General features: G+C 39.9%; 1 protein-coding gene across 1 annotated transcript in view; it reads right to left on the bottom strand.

Annotated features, from left to right (window-relative positions):
• BEND5 (BEN domain containing 5) overlaps positions 1-23,715 on the bottom strand; it is a 595,256-nt gene that overhangs the window by 89,228 nt on the left and 482,313 nt on the right. Inside the window, exon 6 of the mRNA XM_035891345.1 lies at positions 5,935-5,974. Coding sequence (XP_035747238.1) covers positions 5,935-5,974 — 40 coding nt within the window. The remainder of the gene's footprint in view (positions 1-5,934; positions 5,975-23,715) is intronic.

Raw genomic sequence — 23,715 nt, 5'->3', positions numbered from 1 at the left:
GTCAGGGGACAGGCAGAAAGACCAGGGTGGACTTATTGTCTTGGGCCATGTTGTGCATGAAGACTCCTTTGAAGGGAAAAGACAGTGGGAACAGCAACACCGTTCAGTGAACACGTAGCATCTCTGCAGTTGTTATTCCGGCAAATGGAGAGGTATAAGTAAGAATTAGAAAGGTACTGATCTGCACGAATAAGTAATTGCAAGCCACAATATTACTGCTCCTTATCACAGCAAATGGAAATTCTTACAACTCTTCAGATACAGTGAAGATGAGGAATTGGATACAGTCAAATTTCCTAATTAGCCCCAGGACAGCTGAAACCAACCTAAGGGCACCAAAAAAAAGTCCCCGTTTTCTCTCTGCTCTCTGTTAGGACTTCGTCTTGCTAAAGTTTCATCAAGTCTAGAACAAATGTCATCCTGTAGTTTTAGGGTTCAGCTAAGACTGACAACACTGGAATTTCACTTTGAGCTGAGACTTCAGCTTATATATTTTATTTGTATGGTTAAGAAATTCTGGTACTGTGGGTTCAAAGAAACCATTTGGGGTCTATTACCTTGCTGAGCAATGCGGTACTGTCCCCCCCCAGGTTCCTGTACGTTATTGTGGGCAAATGGGTGGATTAACATCCAGTGTCTTAGTGATATGAGAAATAGTTTCACTCCTATCCATCACTGAGCATTAAAAGACTCAATTATTGCTGGAAAGGTAAGTAATTTCTTTTCTCCACCACCTTTCCAAATAAAATAGCATGTGAAGCTTCACTAACAAACACGAACAGTAATTATGTTAGGCTGTTTAAAAACTCAGATGCTATCTATCCCTTGACACATACTTAGACCAAAATCAATGTACTATTAATTAATAAGGACTAGCAAAAATAGTACCCGAGTTTTAGCAGCAAACAACTTTCTGTCACATTTTATTAATCTGTATCATTTTTACTAATACCTGTCTTACAGCTTCATGACTTTGAGTTCATATTATTTTCATGCTTCAATTAGAAAGAAGTAGATAGCCAGACTATGCAGGAAGGTAATGGAAAAGTCTTGTAGGGGGCTTAGTGGTGGAATTTATAGTCAAATGAAACTTTCAGATATACTATAAAACTTCTCCTTCCTTTATGTAGTTTTACTTGAGATCTCATAAGCAGTAATATGTAGAAATGCAAAACTTAATCAGCTAAAAAATGCGGCAAATCCCACATATCATTTTATGCAATGCCAGGAGAGTAGAAATATATTTTCCTAACCAGAGGAAATTAACTAGGCAACAGTCCTATATCTATAATTTACAGCAGTAAAATATGTATGGCAGAAACTAAAGCCACCTTAAAAGAATTCAGTGTAGCAGTGTATCACAAATTAATGAAATGGAGACATTTTTAGAGCATGAGCACTGACGATATTAAAGGGGGGAGAATATTTCACCACATAGATCAGTCTGATAAATACTTTTAAAATCAAGCTTTTTTCCCCTGTTTAAAAGTGTAAGAGCTTGAATATTAGGGGGAAGCACACACAAATTCATTAACATTTCAGATCAAATCTCAATGCTGCTCCACAGAGATTAGGAATATCTTACTCTGTCCCTGCATGTAAACCTCTAATGTGGTCAGAGGAAAATCTGAGTAAATCGAAAGGCGGGAATTATGGAGTCAGCTCTTACTTTATTTCACCTAAAACAGAGCTGAAAGAAACTTAAAATACTTTATATTCCATGCTGTAGCCAAGCTGGGCACTATGGAATATTCAGCTACCCCAGGTTTTTTAAATGCAATCAATTTACTGCTGCCAAATGTAGTAGGTTTATATACATCTGGGAAACATGCACCTATGGTGCTGATAAATTTCTCCTGACATTGGACTGATTTCAAGAGAATGTTATTTTAAATTGGCAGGAGAGAGACTGGTAGAGAAGGATAAAGCCCTGAGGATGGCTGAATCAAAGAGAATTTCAAAAGAATTTTCCTGATGGTTCTTGGATAATATCACATGTTAGCTATTTTCAAAGCCAATAGTTTCCAACACACTTCCATTTATGGTATCAATAATTAAAAAATACTTCAGTGGGAGATGAATTTACCTTACTGGGAGATGAATTTACCTTACTGAGAAGAGAAATTGGAAAGCTATATTATTATCGTAAACACAGGAGATGCGAAAAGCTTTGTCTCCATGGAAAAGCTATGGAAACAGGGATATTTTATTTGCAACTACTGAGTGGCTACCACAAAACCTGATGTGATTGTATGGTGCATGTTCAAAGCATTAGTAGAACATGATCACATAGAAATTAAGGGCAGATCCTCAGCTCCTTTGTGCAGCACAGCCAAATTAAAGCACCTGAGGATTTGGTTCTAAAACCTGAAGTCAACTAGAAGAAGCATTAAGGAAATGTTCGATAAAATTCAGAGGTAAAACTAAGTTTAAAGAAAATTTAAATTACCAAAACTTAAACCTCATTATGTCCCACTCCCTGCCAGCACGTCCCTGCCAGCTACTAATGAATTTTTAACATCTTTCCCCCACCCCACTGCGCACATCAGCTCTGACTCCAGCACCCTGAACCGTACAGCGCGTTACAGTCTAATTGTAACTCACATGTCAAGGGGCAAGAAGAAAGGAGTGTGGCAAGAGCATTGATAAATTTAACTTAACATTCCTCCAGCTACTCAGCAGTAAGGCAGAGCAGTGAACTCCCCTCCACATTTTACATGGGTGTCAGTTACTTCAAAGGAATATATTTGAGCATGAGGAAATCTGGCTCGCTCCCAGCTTATGCATCATTTGTGTTTGGCTGTTTCTGGAGGCCCACAGCAAAGCAAAGACATCCTCCAGTTTGGGGCACGTCACAGAGCTTTCCGTAGCTGTTTTCTTAGGGATGCTGGAATAGGTCAGCTCTGTATGTTGCATGTAAAATCTGGAGCTGGAGCTGCTGCTCTCACCCTCTGCATTTCTTCCTTTCCCCACCCCCCCCTTCTTTTTTCCTCCATTTTTTCCAGAGTGCCTTCAGTCCAGGGTACAGGTTACTGATCTATACCTGTTTAGTTTAACATACAAATGTGCTTTTAAGTCAAGCATCTGCGGGAAGGAAGGAGGCAGTGGCAGATCAGCCTCGCAGGCTGGGCTTGGCACAGGGTGGGCAGGGTGGGGATTCAGGGCAGGAGGAACAGGCACCGCTTCCTACCCATCGGTGACTCCCGGGGAACCATACCAGAACCATGGCCACGGGAAACAGTGCAACCGCCATGAGGTAATATTAAGGTTTCCGTGATCCCACAGACTTGCTTTTGAATGTTTTGGCACTTGTGTCTCAATAGCCCTTTATTGACACGAATGGCATTATTTTACCTTGCAATTAATCTCATTAATTGGCTGGTGAATTTTTGGAAATTTTTTTAGTGGCACTTGGAGAAGAGTTGTCGTAATACTTGCAAGGGATCGCCAAGTGATTCTTGACTAAACATACAAAAACTGGCTCAAGAATTTCACACACACACAAAAGAAAGACGGTATTCATCACGACAGAAGTGCAAATCTCAGAGGTCACCTTTGGTTTTGAAGTCCTTTGTCTTTTCTTACAATTAAGCAATAAGGCTTTCGGGGCTGATACTGCTTGTGAGACATGGAGGACTTTCACAGTATAAATAAGGCTGAGCGACCTCCACTACAAACGAAGGCTGCCTGCCTGCGGCAAGGTGGAGAACGGGAACAACTCCCAGAGGATTAACAACTGCAAATAAATAGCCCTGTCCCTAATTTGAATCCATAAATTAAGGGATGACAGTGATTATGGCTGATCTCAGCCATCATAAACGATATCACGACTTTGTAAAAGCAGACTGTTGATGCCAGATCTTTAAAGCCAGGACTCAAAGAATAAAATATTTAAAAGTTGCGGTCTCCAAAGACAGATAAAAGCCTCAAGACTATGATTTATTTTATTTTATTTTTGTATTTGTAAGGCTCAAACTAGACCTTTTAATCCACAGGTTGATGTTTTCCCATCCTACCAGGAATTAAGGGCCTAACTCTTTCAGCCTTTTCGAAAAATCTCAGCTTTTTAGGCTCTTAAGTAAGTTTGGCCTGATCCAGCATCAGGCTTCTTTTGAAAATGCCTTTACTGAAAGCAAAACTGCAGGCACTCAATTATATGACCATGGCACAGATATGAATTTTTTTCTTATGTAGCCAATTATTGTAGATTTCTGGCTAAATATCAAAGAGTAAAACTTGCATTTCAGGAAAAAGAAAATGCATGTTATGGAAAGCTTTTTTCCCCCCTTTTAGTGCAGTAGGTCTACCTACACAGTTATTGAAAGCTGGTTTAGTATTTAGCTATTTTGATCCTTCTAATTGCTGTGTTGATTTAGTAGATTGCTGTATTAAACTGGGAGATCTGAAGCAATAGCTACTTATTGTGATCACATCTATTTACAATCTCAACTTAGTGAACCCTTTCATTGTTCCAGTGAACGCTGTATCTGAAATTATGAGGAAAGTACCATGAATTTGTTTTACAGAAAAGTCGCATATTAAGTTATTCTGGTTCCCAACCCTCCTTTTCTCTTATTAATAATAATAATAAAAAAGTCAGTGGACTTTGGTGCCCTTATCCAAGATCTGAGTGTTTATTATGATTAAGACCTTCAGAGATATTTTTCTTTTTCCTCTAGAAATAGGGAACGCTGAAGATACGAAAAAATGAAAAATGTGCTATGTTTGTCCTTGAAGTTACAGTCAGAATAGTGACAATGGCTGTATCACGCTGTATTGTTGCTTTTATCAGCAAGTGCCCTGAGCATACATTAACATAATTGCCAACTGCATGAAAAGTGAACATGCAAAAATGTGATGCAATTGCCAATAGCCTCAAACATCTGTCCCAACAAAGTGTTCCTCCTCCTTATTTTAATTCTTATTATTTTAACAAGGTTAGTGAAGGAGAAACCATGTCACAGATGATATCTACATTTAGAGTGTCAGAACAATTATTGATGCAAAATTGTTATCCAAGCAAATGTGTGTCACATTTTGTTCACTTCCCATAACACCTGTTCATTTCGCTAACACATTATTCCCAGTTAAAGCCAGAACTCATTAGTCCCAGTTAAAGCCAAACTGAAAGCTTAATACATACAAACATCTGAAAAATCGAAAAAGTTAACCAAAAGGTAGCACCATTCAAGCACGGTGTACATCTAAAGCTGGTGGGCAACAAACTTCTTTAGCAGCGAATGGAAAGAACTGAGCCAGAAAAAGAGCAATAAATTAAAAACCACCCAGCCTTAAGAGCTGAGATCAAAGAGAAGCACCATTCAAACGAACTGCATTTCAATCACGGTGCTGAGACCTTCAAAACTCGCTATGCCAAAGAGCCCAATGCTTTCCCCGTATAACACATTGTGGTTTGTCTCCTCAATAGGCAAATGACAAAAGCCATTATGAAGATCATTGAGAGCATTTTAATTTTACCTAAGTATTTTCTGACCCATTTTGGGGTTCTCCAGACCTAAGCCTGGACCTCCTGTCTCCCACCACAAGCACAGAGGGCTGCCGTCTCCTAACTCCCCAAACTGCTCACGTTTGCCACCAAGGGAAGTCAAACTTGCATTTCAGTGATACTTGAACACACATTGTGAATTCGAGGGCATCTGCCCTGCAGACATACCGCTAACTGTAACCCCGGGAGGCTTAAAGAAATATCAGCACTCAAATTCATAGAGTAAAGGTCTGAAGAGGCAGCTCTGTGAATGGATAACTGCCCGGGGCTTTGCCAAGCACAATATAGCTGTCACTTGTTATTACGTGAAAGATTTTCTGGGGAACAGTGTTTTTCATTTTGCATGTCAGAGACGGGGGAAAAAAAAGACATTTAGACAACCATCTCTTTAAGAAAAAGAAGAGAGCCGTGCGGCAGAGCTCACTTACCAGGGCTGGTTATTGTCAGGAGGTCAAGCTGCCGTTTCTGCTGAAAAACAAATTATAAAAGGAATTGTTAAAAGGGGACTAATTTTAGTGGGTCAGCTTAGACCTGCAAAATAAGTGTTCTGACATTTATAGCAGAATTAATTACAAGCTACATAGCTCACAGTAACTCTTTTGGATGGGATCCACATGTACTTTATGAGGAAGAAAAAAAAAAAACCCTTGCTCAGTCCTTTTAATGTGTTTTTATTTGCACTTATAAAGTGTTACTATTTCTTTTTTGGAACATATACTTGAAATGGATAGCTAGAAGCACAGATGGACCGATATATTTATAAAAGTGATTTCTGATTCCACAGGGAAGAAGACAAGGAACCAAGACAAGAAACTCTAAGTTCTTTATTCCTATCAATCACTGACTCATAGCCTGTATGTGATCAAACACAATTATATTGCCTTGGGGTGAACCTTTCAAAGACATGTAAGAGGATCTAGACAAACTCAAGACTGATAAAAGGAAAGCTTCTTTTCATGCTGAGCACAGTCAGCCTATGGATCTCACTGCCACCAGATATCCCTCATCCCAAAAGCTTGCCAGACTTGATCATCACTGGATATTTGTACAGATAGCAAAATACAGGGAGTTACTATGGCAAATAATCAAGTTTAAACAGAAGACTGGTTTCAGGAAGGGCTGCAAACCTTCAGAAGGCAAATCAACCTGTACAATGAGAAGGTTAGGAAAATTTTTTGCCTGGAACAAGCTATACCACCAATGCCTTGGTGATAGTGGTGTGCGTCTGAGGTTCCCTTTCCCCTGTAACATGTAGCCAAGGCTGTTGACTACTCCGTGTTTGCAGCCGTACGTGATCTCCCAACCATTGCCTCTCTGTGGCCTGGCGCTGAAATCCACATGCTCCTGGACCATTATCATCCTCTTCCACCTTTCTGTGGGCTGAGAGCTTTCCATCAACAGCAGGGCTTTCCCCATCTTATAGACAGACTGTTACTGCCTCTTCTTCATAGCACTTTCTTCTCCCTAACTTTGCCCAACATTAGTGTGTCTAGCTGGCATTGAAGATTATACTGTCCAGTTTAATTTCTCTCTCCTAATCTGCTCAATAATGTCTGTGTTACTTTCATTTATTGTCAGCCCTATTGATCTTTTTCTAATCTAATTCTCATCACTGCATTCACTGTATTCCCTGGGTGACAGCTGAAAGGCCTTGAGGAGGATATACTGATGAAACTCCTTTCCAAACCCATCATTTCTCTGTAAGTAAAGCTTCACTGGCTAAAGTGTACGGACAGAGTTGATCTGAATATACTTGGGCTATATGCCCAACAGTGAACGTGGCCTGCTGGGAAGCTAAGTGGGGTGTCAGGCTGAAAAAACACATTTTCTGAAACCTTCCTGGCCTTTGGTATCTTAACTCTTGTACAACGCAACTCATATTTGTGAGAAAATCCATTCCTGTCTGCTTTCATAGGTACTCCTTGTTCTCTTAACTCTGACAAGTCATTCTGAGTATGACCTTAGCGGTGTGCGTGATCACATTTACTTTATTATCAAATACTAAGGCCAGCCTATGCCAAGCCTTTTTCCAGGTGTGCCAGAGTAATTGCAAAGGGGAGCAGAAGACTGATCTGCTGCCTTCTGTCACCTCTGCAAGAGCCATTCAGAAATGCTGTCCCTACTCTGCTGGGGTCTGCTCACCCCACCCTCCTTTCCCAGGGACCAATAAAGCAAACTAAGCAATAGTGTAAGCAAAGGACCCGCCTCCCCAGTGGGAGCCCTAAGACGAAACATCTCCTAATGAGCTAAATTTTGTATAGATCCTGTGCCTTAATCCTGATTCATATATACAAAGCTATGAAATGCCAGGGCTTAACACCCATTGGGCCAAAAGCTTTGCTTACATTTCTCAGCACAACTGGAACTCCAAATGCTGTATATCTAATGAACAGCTAGAGCAGAAAATATATATTCAAAGCCTATACTCTGTGAAAGCTTCTCTACTGGGAAAAAAGGTGGAATATAAATATCCTGTGTTAAAGAAAGTTGCAAAATGTAGAGATTTGGAAAAGAGAGAAAGGCATGTAGCCCAGCTGGCCCCTGGTCCTGACTTGAGTCTGTTAACTAGGGTAAAAATAAACATTAAATAAAAACCTAAATAGCTGAACTTGATCCTACAAGAAAACAAAAGCATATAGAATAGGCTAAACAAAATCAGAAATAAAATGAAATTATTACAAGTCAAATGTTGAGTTGGTAACTTTTTTTCCTGTTTGGACGTTGCCTTCAAGCTGGCCTTGGAAAAAACAAATTAACTCCAGATCCAGGAAGCCTTTGTGCATGTGTTGAACTTTAAGCACAAGTTATTTCTCTGACTTCAAGCAGAGCAGCACTGATCTTTTGCATCCAACACCTAACTGCTGCAAGGGATTTGAAATGCCACCAGGTTTTTGCCACTGGCTCCACCCAAACACGCCAGGCTGGAGCACGGTGGTTACTGCCTGACCAGTGCACTGAGAGTGAAAAAATTTCTCTGTTCTGACCTTCAGTGGACCTTGAAGAGGTTTCTCTAATTTAGCTCGGCAAGGGAAGTTTGTGCACACTCACCCAGGCCCCGGAGAGGAGGAAACAGCAAAGTGCATGCCAGAATCATGCATTTAAACATGCAAAAATGCACTAATTATGGATGCAATCGCTTTCCAGAAATGCAGGCCTGCTCTCAGATCTGAGGGGCTAGCTCTCTGCCATTTCCAGGGCTCAGCTGGATGCAAGCAGGCTAGTAACTAGATGGATTTTTTTTAAAAAAAATACAGGCACTCTTATGAGTAGCTATAAAAGCAGCAGAATTTGAATTTAAAGAGAGAGACATTACAAGTGTCACAAAGATTAATAAAATAATTGCATCAGAAGTATCATGGCTGTGGGGCTTCACATATTCGCTTCTCCCTTCAGTGCTGAGAGATGCAAATTGCAGCTGTTGCCCCCCTCCAGCATGATCACCCTCTCCCTGTTTTGACAGATTTCTTGAAAGACTCATCTCACAAGATGTCTGGCTTTTTTTGTTCTGCCTTTAGTAATTTTCCACTTCTCAAACACCTGCCCCTGCAGAGATGCTTGGGACTATCCCAATCTTCTGGCAACCTACTGTCCCAAGAATTACTTGCAACCTGAACACTGAAATGTAATGACTATCATCCCTGGTCGGGCAAGAGGTGACAGTTTCCCATATTGCCAAATTGACAAAAAGGCATTCCATGAGAAACACCAAAATGATTTCCACAGCATCAGCCGTAATTTCTAAGAGGCGAGCAGGAGGATTCCCCGCACCGCCACAGTATCTCTTGCTGTAATCCTGTCCTACCCTTAAGGGGCAGCATCCTCATTTTCACTTTGCTGGCTGTTTGAAAGCCCAAAGGCAGGAAGAGGCCATTGGTGATTCCCACCTGGTTTCCCACCTCCTGCAGTTGGCTATGGCTGGTGCTACCCAGAGGCACAAGCCCTACAGTGCGTTAGGGCTCTGCAGCAAACCTGCAGATCGCGTTCACTTCCACAAAATTAACACAATCTTTAATTAATGCAATAAGCACTGACAAGTAATAAATCATATTAAAATACAAGGAAGGCAAATTTTTAATAAATTAAACATTGATTCACTCAATAAATATTAATCTACTAAGCATCAAGAATTCATTACATTTTAGAAAACCAGTTGAAAAACCTCGCTGGTGAGCTGGTCTGAAGTGTGCAGAATGGTCCCTGTTCACCCATAATATACACTTATTTTTAACTAATTCCTTAATTTATCAAGTTAAACAACTTGCCTGAAAGTGAGTCTGGATTATTATTCCACTGCAATATGCAATTTTCTCAACACAGATTCTAACTCACCCCTCAGATAGTTTCCTAAATTTTCTTAGTAACTCCTTTTTTGAGTACCTCCTTTCTCTTTCTTGATGTTGGTGGTCTTTAAAATATTTGCTGACTGGTGTCATTTAATTTTCACCTCAATTAACTCAGCGAGAGTTGCAAAACTAGAAAAAAAATTGTAGGGGGGTGTAAATTAACTCATTCATTTAAGTTTAGCTTATCTACGAGATGTTCTTTCACACTTTGCTCTCTGCAGAGTTCCTCCAACCTTTTATATAGATGTGGGATGTGCTGCACTTGCTTTGACTCTTATCTAGAGATTAGCAAAAGAGAAGGAAAAAAAGCCAGATGCAAAGATGCCCCACGAGACTGATATGGAGCTGTTTCTGTAGCAACCGACGATTTTCTTCTCATGTAAGAATGAGCCTAGTCATATCTAATTCTGAATGTATCTGGGCCTCACTTGCCAGCCAAAGCTGTGTCAAGTATAAAGTCAATATAGTCAGAAAGAGTGATAAAAAAAAGCAATTATAAAGTCATCTTCTTACTCCTACACTGCTCCTCCAGCCAGGATCCAAAAGATATCCTTACCCTTGCCTTCTGTCCCAGCACACCATCTCCAAGCCCCCAGCATCCAGCAGAGCTGCTAGGCAGAGATGGAGGTGGCAGCCAGCCACATGGGTGTCACACACATGAGGCTGCTGTGCTGGAAGCTCCTTCAGCAGTCCCGTGCACCCACGTCCCAGGAGGCGGCAGTGGTCTGGCAGGGGTTTCTCTACACCACAAGGGCGTCTATGCCTGCCTTGCTCTGAGTGTCCACGTAAAGCTCCTAAGCCCAGAGCTGAGATCAACTTCAGCTTCAGAAAGCGCTTGTTGGGTTTGTGCCATTTCCCTGCCTTTGCTCTGCGGGGCAGTATTTTCTGCAGCTATGAACCTGAAGGCAGGCTGCCCATCTTACTAACATCTCCTACCACAGTCCACCCACACAAAGCTGGAAGTGACTCCCTGGGACCACAGGAGGACTTTGTCTTCCTAAATGTATTTTACCCAGCCTGGTCTCTGCTATTGATCTCTTCCATCTAATTTTAATGTGGTTTGAACAGGTGCCTCTCCCTACCATCATCAATCTACTATGTAATTCAGAGGTTTTAAAATTGAAATCAAGTGCCTGATTTTTTTTTTTTTTTTCTGGAAGCTTTGCCACAAGTTGTTACCAATTGTGCCTCTTCCTTTTAACTTCTAAATTAGTGCTTCTCTTCTATAAACTGACTGTGTTGACATAAGAGTAATTGAAACCAGTGCATCTTCTCACAAAATAAAGCTGAGTATGTACTGAAGAGTGAATTTCACATTTCTGTGGCCTTCATTGTTGCCACACTCTGAAATGTCAATGCTTTTGAAAGCTATCCTCTAACATTAGATCATGAAAGAACCCAAATTTCCAAAGAAGATCAAAGAGATGCCAAGCATGCAACTTGGCACGGTGTGGGGGGCACAACACGGCTCCCCACAAGCACCACCATAAGCCTCCTTGGTTTTGTACTGGAGGGTTTTATGGTAGAAGGGAGGGAGGAGGGAGAAGGTGGAGAGAGGTAGAGGTTAAAGTCTGTGTCCCATCCTTTCACACTGCTACCTGCTGGGTGACAAGCTGTGCACCTCGGTGTGTTCTGCTCCTCTGCAAAAGATGCTTCTGTGATAGAGGAGTGTAAACCTTCTTTTAGTTGGTTGTTGGATAGTTTAAGAAATATTCCGGGCTAATCAACATGTGGAAAACTTTCTAATGAAGGCTTAGGTAAAGGAAGGTGTTAGAAAAAGTAATATAACTCAGTGAGCTTTTCACATTTGTCTGGTTCCTTCAATGCAAGTTTCGCTACTAGTACCCTCCTTCCCTTCAGAGTGCAAGACTCTCTCCAAAGAGAAAATCTTGATTTAAGTAATGACCCCAATAAGCTACTAATTCAAATCCTGCTAAAATGGATAATGTGATGATTTAAAGCTGCTTTTTTTTTTTTTAAATCACAACATACCAAGCAATAATCTTTTCTTTCTATCCTGAAATCACAGGCTTTTGTTCTTATAATGAAGCAACATCTCACATTTTGTACTTCCTTTATGATTAGCTGCTAAAGTTTCCTGGTACAGTGAAAAAACGAACCAGTCAGCTTGTTGACACTTGACTGGGATTTAGTAAATTGCATCTGCTGTAGCCTACTCTGTGGAATCAATTATTGATAATATAGGTGTGGGAGAACATTTATAAAGTGGATTGGGATATGTTATCACTCATGCTAAGAGCTGTAATGAGCATTTTAAACCATTTTAACAGCGACCTCTACAGACATTTGATCATTGCAATATTTGGTAACTCGATTCTGGTTCAGAATCAAAACCAGGTCCAAATGATGAAAGGCAGCGCCAACCATTAAGCTACTTTACTCATCCTTCCAGTTCACATATTCTTCTACTTAATATCTGACAGCTGCATATTTCTTTCCCAAAACCTAAATGCCAAGGATACATGGTACTTTCTTATTTTTCAGAAACACTGCCAAACAAGTAGCTGAGACCTCTCCTTCTCCCCTCTTTGACTATTTATCTCAAGAACACGACACTCATGCATAATGGTCTTGCGGTCCTGTTCCGCTCAGATGCTATTTAGAAAGAACATTAATAGAATGAAGGTTAAGGAAAGACTGAAAAGCCATGTGAGGGATCTTTGGGCACACATACAAACACTCTGTAGTACCTACAGCAGTAGTAGTAGGTCACAACCCCAAAGCCCTGGTGAGCAGATTACTACCAAAAGCAGTAGACACCTGCCCAAAGGAACAGCCACGAGAGGCTGAGCAACCTGAGCGGCTGCACAATGGAGACCATTTGCAGTGTGTACGCTCAGTTTTATCAGTCACACAAATTCACAGTCTGTTCTACATATTCTTGAGTGACATCTACTGGTGCTTTATCTATAGATTGCCATATTTACATATAGAGCACTCATAAAGGTAATATCCAGATTCTTCCTGAACTACTAGGAACCAGAAAACAGCCCATCAGTTCACTATAAATATTTACAATCACAACAAAAACTCGTTAAGACTATCTTATCTCTGGAAGGAAGGAGAGGAGGAACGAACTGCTTTGGAATGAACTGATCCTTAACTTTGCCAATAAGAGTTATGACGACAGAAAGCCTCTTAAGTTTTCTGTCCTTCTGCATCTGTAAAATAACAAACATCCTTATGCACAGCATTGAAGCAACTCAGAGGTCGATTCCTAGCAACTTTATGGTTTGATGTCGTATGCTATGCATATACAGTGCATCTTCTCAGATGTGCATGTAAAAGGACATCCCTGATTAGTTAGTAGAAGTCTCTTTTTAACCCAAGCCAAAATATGGCAAGCAAATCCGATCACTCTATTGAACCCAAGTGGCAAACTTGACTCAGAGCTCCCACTTTCATAGCCTCTACTCTCCTTGTTAATTCAAGCCTGAAATGCTGAGACAAATTAATGCGCAGATAGCCAGTGCTCTAGTCACTCTGCAGCCTGTGTAGAGGATGTGAGTATATGGAGTACACATGCAAACACTGGTATTTCCCCAGCAAAGACCAGGGAAAAGGAATGGATGATATAGCTAATACCTTGTCTGTGCTTTGTTCTACTCTTCCTCCATGCTCTGACCCCACATCCAGGTTGGAATCAAGCTTCTTTGTAGCTCCACTAACAAAAAGGCGGCTGTGGCTATGTGCATGTTTTAAATGAAGCATATGTACTTACACAGCAAGGGCTCCGGATCTACTCATTCCACAATTTAACTCAATGCTTTAAAGGGTTTGTTTTGGTAACAAACCACCATGCACGTTTTTCATAGTTTGGTGCATTATTGTGTAAATTGCAGAGCCGTGGTTAGAATCCTGCGCTTCTGACATCAATTACTTAATGCATATAGAAATTACTGTAATGTCACAAACAGCGGATTATGCCTTAAAGTACATAGTAAGCAGCAGGAGCTAATAAACTCTTCTCTTTAAATTTTATTTATTTGGAAAAAAAGAGTAAACAAGGGCAGGAAAAACTATACAGACCACACACAGTGCTATTAACAACCAAAATCTATACATGATGCAGATCGCTTTAGGCATTGCACAGCCATTCTTTAGTTGTGAATTCCTGTCTTACATTAAGTCTTATGAAGGAAAGGAGCAGCATTAGTGAAAGCAATTATGAACTTTGAAAGTCCACCATTTGTTGGGGAGGGGGGATAGCTACAGTGTTCAATGAATGTTTAATTAGAAACAAAGCATATCTACCTATACCAGTAATGGGATATTGACTGACTAGCCATTGTTTATGGGCTGTTTTAGATAACAGACAAGACAAATTAACCCCCAACATATGCAATTTTAAAACTAAACATGCAGTTGTAGGAGCCTGTAATCACACAATAAGGGAGGCACAAATCCAGGGGTTTACATCCCTGCTCTGCCCCGTCTAGACCTTGAGATTGAACTTCAGTTGCTTACATCCAGTTACAAGTGCTTCTGACCAGCAGACCATTTCTCCCAAACCTTCTTTTTCTGTGTATAACTAAATATATATTGAACTTGGGACTTAAGTTCCAACACCCGCATCCAACCTGAGCAGTTTAACTATCACCTAGCAGCAGTTGTCCTGCTCTCTCCATGTCAATTGAAAATAAATTTAACAAACTGTCATCACGCCAGAATAGCCAGCACACTGGTGGTGAGAAGGCTGACTTGGGTTCAAAGAAAATATGGCTTTGAAAAAAAATGTAATTCTATGAAAAGAGAAAAAACTCCACCACCTAGAACTCTGGGTTGCTAGGAAGTTTTCTGAAACATGAGAAATTTTCGCTAGAAGAGTCCTTCCTTGTAAGAAGTTAAGTACCTTCTTGTTTGGGGAGCAGCGTATGTTTGCACTCAGTTTGGCTCCTGCTCTATATTAGAATTCTGCTCAGGGTAGCACTTAACTGGAAAACAAAGCTCTGAATTACAGCACCGACACGATCCACTTCCCAATACACCTGAGCCCAGTCAAAAGAAACACATCTTTGATAAACTTTTAAGAAATGGGACTCCTGTGGTTTCACGCCATAAGGACAGCAATACAAATGGAAGGAAGAAAAAGACATATAAAAGATGCAACGCAAGAGTAAATTCCTTCTGAATATAAAATTCCCCCCAAATTATTGCGTTTTCATGCATAAAACTTATGAATTATGTGTTAAAAAGTCCCTGTTATTCAGCAACAGAATGAAAATAAACATGAAAGAACACAACTTCTCTAGTTGCCATTTTCTCTGACCCTCTAGAGCCTAAATCCCTCCCTCTCCAAGAGCCTTTTCTTCTGTTTGTGTGGGAATTATCCGGTTGCGTTTATCTCAGGTGTTATTTTCTCTTAAGGTGTTGGAGTTTGCCTGAGATGTAGGCGAGCTGTGTGAGAGCACAGCAATTTCCAGATCATAGTTCCAGTGGTTGAAGGTATTCTGCAAACACTCAAAATCTATTCCCTTTTCACTCAGAGATGGCAATATTTAAAGGCAACCGAGTGATGCATATACAATGGTAATGCATGCCATTTTGTTTAGAAGAAAGCCTCAATAATAGGTTGTATTTCTGGTATCTCACATTCAATCACCTCAGAAACTTAAACATTCAACAAAGCATATTCCAGCTCTACAAGGAAACCAAACTTCTTTCCCGTAAGCCCAAGTAGCTGGGCTTTCTGTATAACATGAAGCAGAGTGAATGTTGGGAGAACTTTATGACTGCAAAATGGTGTGCATAAGATCTCAAAAATCCTTCTGCAGTAATTTCCATTTGCACCATCACCATTCAGTTTCAAAGCTACCAGTCCTACCTACCTACAGCTCCACGCATCCAAGCATTCAAAAGGAAAAGACAGAGCTTATTCTGGTTTGAAAGTTAGTTTTGCACTTCCCATCACTTTAACTGTATTTATGCGCACACATAAATCTATTACATATATGTATACACAGTCACAGACATATAAACATTCATGTATGTATATGCAGGTGTGTATATATCAAGGTATGTCTATTGAATACTGCATTGTACAGAGAGGAGTAAATGTTAATGAGGCTGTATACACACGCCACACGTTTACAGGCAAGAAATCGGTATCAGTTATGTATTGTAGATATAGAAGAAAAACTCGAAATTATCACACCTTTTCAAGACCAAGCTAGCATTTCATCACCAGTAGAAACATGGCAGCACACACATTTCCTCGTTAAAGCAGCATCTCTTTAAGGAGCCAAAGGAAATCGGTGTGAGGGAAGTCAATGGAACTGATTTCCAATGCACCAAACTGGAGAGTTTCATTTTTTAATCTTCAGCTCGAAATTCACTGGCCCTCTACTGCCATCACATCCATCCAGCAGAAGTGCTACAGCCCAGTTTCATCTGCATTTTCAAACTGCTAATTTTATGGGAATGCAAGCCAGTAAGACAGGAAACATCTGATTCCCAATGGCTGGACAAAACCAGTATTTTTTCTTTTGCAGCAAAGGGGCAACTAACTCCACTCCTCCAAGTTCTGCTCTGGCTGTCGAGGCACCATTACAGCCAAAGACTTTTCTGCGATAGGGACAGGTAGGAGGCAAGGGGGAAATAACTGTGTGTTTTCACATTGAATTTAGGAGGATTACTTTATCTGAAAATCTTTCCCTCTTCATGCCATGCAAAGTTCCTTGTTTATTGTGTATAAGTCAAGACAACATGATCAAAATAATAGTGAAAAGTTAAATTAGAATCTAGTATGTATGGGCAAATATATAAATTTATATGTCTGACTATTGTGGTCTCATCTAATTTCAAGCTTTTCATCTAATTTCAGTTTGAGTCTGTTTCCTTTCACAATCCATGGCAGTGAGTTAATTTTTCTATTGCTCAAAAAAAAAAAATTTTTTTTTTTCCAAACCAGACCACTGCTTGTCATATTCACTTACCAAATGATACAAAGCATCCCAATCTTCATTCTTCTAAAACCTGCATATTTAATTACAGCCCGTGAAAGCACTGTCTGGAGAAGCCAAATGGCAGCAATGAGCGTGAGCTATCCCAGAGGTAAACCGAACAATCCCACTTTCCAAACCCAGACCCAACACTTTCTCATTCACTTCTGAAGCAATTTTCTTGTAGTTTTGTACAGCACATGCTAAAATCAGTACTAAATACCTATATGTGAATATCTTGAGCCACAGAACTTGGAACAAGTTCCACACAGGCTGCAACCTGTATCAAAACTCCTAAAGACTAATGAGGCAGCGTTGGGACTCCTTACAGCCACTTCGAGGGTCACTGCCTTTGTACACTGTCTAGTGTAATTTCTCTTTAATCTATGGCTGGTGTCTCTAGAATCATTAATAAAAACAACGAAATGGAGGCTGCTGGAACCAAGGTGGCATTTAGCTCCATACATCCAAATTTGAACATTTTTATCTCACTTTTGCAATTTGGCACTTTAGCCTAAACCCTTCACCCAGGTGCTTTAAACTGTGAAAACCCTTCCAGAGGCATTTTTATTCACAACAGTTGAAGAGAGCTATATGTGTCGTATATAATATGTCATGTTATGTTAAAGATGAAAACTAAAGTTCAGTTCATCAAAACCACTGACCTGAGTTAGCTTGCCTGAGAGCAGCCTTGGATGCAGAACTGCATAAGAAAATGGGGCCATACAGATATTACTGTTTTGTTCCTCTCTTCAGTCCATGTTAGGTTATTCTGACTAATAAAACAGGGAATAACATTTGTCCCATACACTGACCAGAGATAAGAGGCCTGAAATCCCCTTTTCATTAGCCTCATTGCTAACTGTTTCAAATTATCACTCTTTTACAGTTGATCTATGAGCAATTCATTTGGGACCTGCTATCTGATATACATCTCATAGTGGTTAAAAAACACAGAAGAAATGCTTGTGAAAAATCTGTGTGGTGACTGACAAATATGAGCCTGTTTTGAGAAGCACCCAAAGCACGGGGACTTCACTGGAAGAGAGGAGGGAACCAAATACCCTATTAACCAAATTTTAAATGAAACTGCTGATTTTGCCTCACAAACGTGCAGTTGCTTCAGGGGTCATTCCAACCCAAGGCTGAGTTTCCCCGGTTCCCCTTGACGAGATGGTCACTGAAGACAGACCATGTCTCTCAGAATCAGATCTCCAGAAGACAAAAGCTGAGATATGCTCATGTACCCGTAACAAACATTCAAGCAAGAATGTAGTAACTCTGTCATGGAGCTACTGCAAAGCAGTTGTTCTTTAGGCTACACAGAAAATATATTTATCTGGATAATTTGAAATGTGGATGTTTACTTATGATTTGTGAGTCACTCTGAAACTTCCAGTTTTCAGAAAAATATAGTTCTGCATTTAAGCTGCCTCCATTGCCCTTATTTATGTTCTTCATTTATTAGAAGAAATCCAAGAGGTTTCCAAGAATTCATCGAATATTTACCTTAAAAATTAATTATCTAGATGTTAACAACAACATTTACACACTGTGTTTGGAAAAACATTTCGCTTCCCCAAAGAGCACATATTTTTTAGTTAGCAAAAGAGCTCTGTGATGTCAAGAATAACTCATGAGGAAGTATCAGTCCATCATTTCAAACCAATTTCACAGTTGCAGGAAAGGTGAACAAAGTTTCCATAGGTGAACATGTGAGGAAAATTTATCCTTGTTCTTACCCTGAACTCTATTGTGTCAGACAGCTATATTTCAGGACTTTTTTTTTTTTAAAGACCAACACAAATGTAAATGTTCCAATTTATAGTGGCAAAATTAGGTGTCAGATTCATTCCTGTTCCCAGTGAGCTTAAATTTTTCTTTCGGGCACTGAAGACAGAGAACATTTTTCCTTTTGAAATGTAGCTCCCTCCGCCATGGTCCTGCAGGTTCAGGCTGCAGAGGAGACGCGGGGCAGGCGCGGGAGCACGGCCACCCTTGCCCCCTCCCACCCCAGCCTCCGCAGGGGCAGACAGGCACTAGCAGGCAGCTAGTTTATTCCCCATAGACCACTCCAGAAGAAAGTCTCTTTACTGCGTTAGCCATCAGATACATATCTATGCTCATTTACAACCAAAAAAAAAATAAAAAATATGAGAGCTCAAGCCTTTTTATATCCCCAAATAAATAGACAAAACAGTTCAGACAATACAACAGAATTAGTATTTTCAAATGAGCTTCTTGATGAAGTCTGAATAGATTTCCAGCCCACATGATAAGAAAACTAAGTAAAATCATTGTAGAAAGAAAAAGGTGTTTTAAAGATGATCTTAGGGCAAAAAAAGGCACTTTATATACTAGGAGCTGGCAAAGCATTTCACACAAAAGGAGCAGAGGCGAAGAAAGTGTTAAGAGAATTGAAGATAAAAAGGTGCCATTAGGAATCTGGCTTTGGAGGAGATTACACAGAAATAAGACAAAACTTTTCTTAAAAACAAATAAGCAAACAAACCAGCTCACCCGGCCCTCTGATCAGCAAAGAAATCAGAACTGTCAGCTTTCATCTGCCTCATATAATAAACCTAAACTCAAAAAAATAGTTAAGTTTTGATTCAAGCCACACAAAGCTAATTTTTACTAGCCACATCTTTTCTTAATGGGGTGTTTTGGACTCTGAGGAACATGAGATTTTCTAGGTTGGGGAGTGTTTTAGTATTGCTACTGTGTCAATTTTGAATTATGCACAGATTTTTAAATATGGAACTGTTCCTCTACTTATGATGACAGGCACATTCACATCATATAAAATTGGGAATGGGGAGAGCTAAACAAAGCCAGTGAGTTCTGAATTGATCACCTAAAACATCTGCTGTATTGCTTAGGAATTGCAGCACATATGGTATATAGGAGCATCCAATATTTGGAGGCATAGTACCTATGCAGAACATCCATAAAATGTCAGAAACACCCATTTTGGCCATTTCAGTCTTAACTCTGAATGTTCTTCTTTTAAATAAAATGCATAAAATTATTTTGGGGTTGATTTTTCTGTTTTATCACGTAGTTTGATTGCAATCTACTTAGCTCCTGCCCTAAGTCTCCCGTATGTTTCTGTACAGCACTGAGAATACTAATAGTGTTCAAAAAGACAACAAGAACATAATGGAAAAGAGAAAGAAAAGTTATCATCTAAATGTGATCCTCCCTATCTCAGCCAATCTACTCCTTGCATTTATTCTGAATCTCGCCGTTATTACGGTACAATAATCGCACAGCAATCTTCACACAATACCTATTAACAACAAATCATCAATATGCATTTCTAAACTGGATTTTACTCTGGTGCAACAATCCTGCTACACAAAGCTCCAGTCTTGCCAAGAGCTGGAACGTGACATTTTCAAGAACAGCTGACCTAGGAGTGAATTAGGCACCCAAATGCCATTTAAGCGCCAATGTATTTTTGAGAATCTGGTCCTACGCATCAAAAATCTCACTAAAACAGGTCACGCTGCAGCCTCTGAATTTGCATTTAAAAATAGTAAGGCAAAATATCTCAAATGATGAAATAGAAGTATTTTTTAAATCCTACACCCAATTATTGGCTTTGAACTCCCAGGAAGTTAAGCTATTTTGTAAGTTTGGCTTTGATTTGGGGGAGATAAAAAATGCTGGACTGTCATATCCACTCAGACTACATCCTAGTGGAAAAGAGAGCTACTGTGCAAAACAGAAAATACCAAATGTGGTATTGGAGTCATAGAGTCATAGAAGCCATTAGGCTGAAAATAAATTCTTCAGAAGGGAACTGGTCTAGGGAACAGTGGAGGTTCAGAAAAGACAGGAGAGATCAGCTAAAATACTCATAATTTCTCTTAGCCAGAGATTCATTTAACCAGTTCAAGCTCAGAAAGAGGTAAGGGTGAACCATGAATCAACGCTTACAGAGTCTCTCCGGTAAACTTATTATTTGTTGCAGTCTTTGTTGCAGAGCCCAAGACGAAGGCTTTCCCCCTAAAGATAAACACTAATAAAAGTGCCTGTACTTTCTCATTGCTTTGAACCTCATTCACTGGTAAAAACCAGTAAAAAGTTGCATAATTCTCAATGCCTCTCCAAGTTTATTGAATGACTGCCTACAAGCAATTACAAATAAACCTAGCACTAATTTACACTTTACATCATCATGCAAAGTGGAAAGATCCTATTCATCCTTCTCAGACACTGTCCTTCAGAAAAAAAAAAAAAAAAAGAAAAAAAAATCATTCTGGTATGGCTATGAGCTGCATCAGGTACCAGTTTGGATAATTCCAGCTCACATAAACAGAAGGCAGCATGGAAACCAAATTACAACACACAAAATCATGTATCATTTAAAAGAAGTTCCATGCCCAACCAGTACCGTCCAGTTTGGCAGGATCATTATTTCCAACACTGGAATACTAAAATATGGCATTTAAAGAAACCACCTCATATAGTTAATAATAGCATGCTGTATAACTCTGAAAATGAAAAGCTTATTTTCTTTCTTTGTGACCTGAGGTCATCATGAACCTGAAGAGGGCAAAACTCACAGCTCACGTTATCTGTGCCACAAACTTATTTTCTTCTAAACCAAAAAAAGCCCCAAGTTTTGTAAGAAAAAAAAAAAAAAAAGAATACAGAGCTTTTAAAAGAGCAGATCACAAAAGCAAAAACATCACCAAGAGCATATATAATTCTGTGAGGGCTCCCTCTTTTGGCAACAGAAAAAAAAGCTTTACAGACCACCACTGTAAACCTTGTCACAAGGGGTTCTTTGCTTTCAGGAGTACAAAACTCAACACCAATAACACAGACTAGCCTTTTTGCATGTTATCTTTTAGGGAGGACCTCATCTGCACAAAAGCCTTCATTTGCCAATACAGAGAAAGCTGCTGCTCTTGCATTTTGGGGTTACTTATACTGTCCTTTGGTTCTGCAAAGATCTTGGAGCAAGAAAAAACACTCAGACTTCCACATTTCCCTTCCTTTCTCCCACCCACCCCAAGATCTTCCTGGGAGCTAAGAGTTATAGGGCTATACAGGAGTAGCCAGAAACAGATGCAATTTGGTATTGGCTGGGATAAAAGTCATTGGATTAGTCAAAAAAAATAGGTCACAGAGGACAGGCCAAAGAACAAGTGTGAGGAATGGCTTTTTACTGATTAGTCCTTTCCTGGGAAGTGTGCCAGAAAGTACAGAGGGTCCCCAAGAAATTTCCTTTTAATCCTCAGGCCAAGTTACACTGTGTAGCTTTTCCATGGAAGCTCAGGGTTAGAGTTAAGCTGTCAAATGGAAAAACATCCAGAAACTTTTTATCACTATAGGGACTGCTGGCATAAAAGCTTTTACCTGGACACAAGGTTTCTAAGAGATGCCGATTGCTTGGGAGGGAGCACTGCCCTGAACGTGGGTTGCATTAGCAAACCTGCTACACCTGACTTCTCTGTTGACTGGGGGCTGGGATTTCCAAAGAAAATCTGTTCACCTGAGTTGTTACTACATTTCTCAGTAAAATGGAGATTGGGGTCAATATGCTGAGCTTACAAGCAATTTAAGGCAAGTTCTTTAGTATTTACCTGTACCAAAACCCTAAACCTACTAATATTAATTTGGCCTTGGATAGGAAAGTTTTTGAAGGCTTTGGTTAACTTTTTCTCTTTACTTCCCTGTAATTTACATCAGCTGATATTCTGAAACTTGGATTCTATACCATGGGAGTTTTTTAGCTGTTTTTGTTAAGGGCTATTGAAATTTAAAAGTTCATTATATTACAATTCTCTCCTCTAGGCCTCAAAGGCTTTTGCATTACTGCGGTCCCATGGGGAAGCTAAGCAAGGGGGTACTGGGTAAGTGAACTCAGGGGGAGTTCCTTAGGAACATTACAGGTATTATGGGGTCTTTCAATTTAACTACCCTGTCTGCAAAAGGCAGATTATTCTGGATTTATATACATAAAGAGATTATCATGCTAACTTTTTATTAAAAATTAAAATCTTTTGAGTCACAACAGAAATCAATGTACCACAATTTGAATGAAGTAGAATGATGATCCTGTGGTTAAGTAATTGAAATGGGAATTGAGTAATCTGTCATTCTCCCTGCTCTGGGCACGTTAGCTCTAGATGTCTTAAGCACTGTGTTGTAGGCTCCTAAAAGGGTTAGACAACGTGTTTTCAAAAGCAATTCCAGAAAGTAAGAAAACATTTTGGGTACATACCTAAACACAAGTCTGATTTTTCCTTTTCACATCTCCTGGAAGTCTGGCCTGTTTCAACCTCTCAGGCTGAGAAATTAGACGGTTAAAGCAGCTGACCTTAACAGCCAGTACAGCAAGAATTAAAGGCATGTCCACACCATCAGGTACAGTCTAGCGTTGCCCACCTCTAAGCTTGCAGGTGAGAACTGGCTGTGGTTGTGAAATGTAAAATCATTCATATCTGAATTCTGATTTCTGTAAAGTCACATTTCTGTGAGCACGGGAAGTAGCTGCTAACAGATCTATTAAATGTGCAGAGCTGAACAGAGTGAGTCCCTCAGCTTAGAGCAATGCTAGACCTATCTGCAACTGGCTTTGTAAAAGCATCCTAAGTAGTCTGAAACCTTAAATCACTTTTGAAAATGAGACTAAACTTCCTAAAGTACTTATGCATTGCTCTGCATAGTGTTGTAGAGGTCAAGCTCTGAATTCAAGAGCTCTTCTGAAAACTGGACCATGCAGCTCAACAGAAAGCGTGTTATACTTTCTTTCGTTCTTTTTTTCTGTCACCAGCATAAGTTTGTTCTGTCTGAGATAACATCTTGCAGTGTTGAGACGTAAGACTAATTTTTTGTGCTCAGATTGTTCTTTGCTCTGTGTATGTATGTAATTACATACATCACT

Source organism: Egretta garzetta, unplaced genomic scaffold, assembly GCF_000687185.1.
Source record: "Egretta garzetta isolate BGI_Z169 unplaced genomic scaffold, ASM68718v1 scaffold533, whole genome shotgun sequence".
Taxonomy (NCBI): Eukaryota; Metazoa; Chordata; class Aves; order Pelecaniformes; family Ardeidae; genus Egretta; species Egretta garzetta.
The sequence above is the reverse complement of the archived record's forward strand: the minus strand, read 5'-3'. Positions and strand labels throughout refer to the sequence as shown.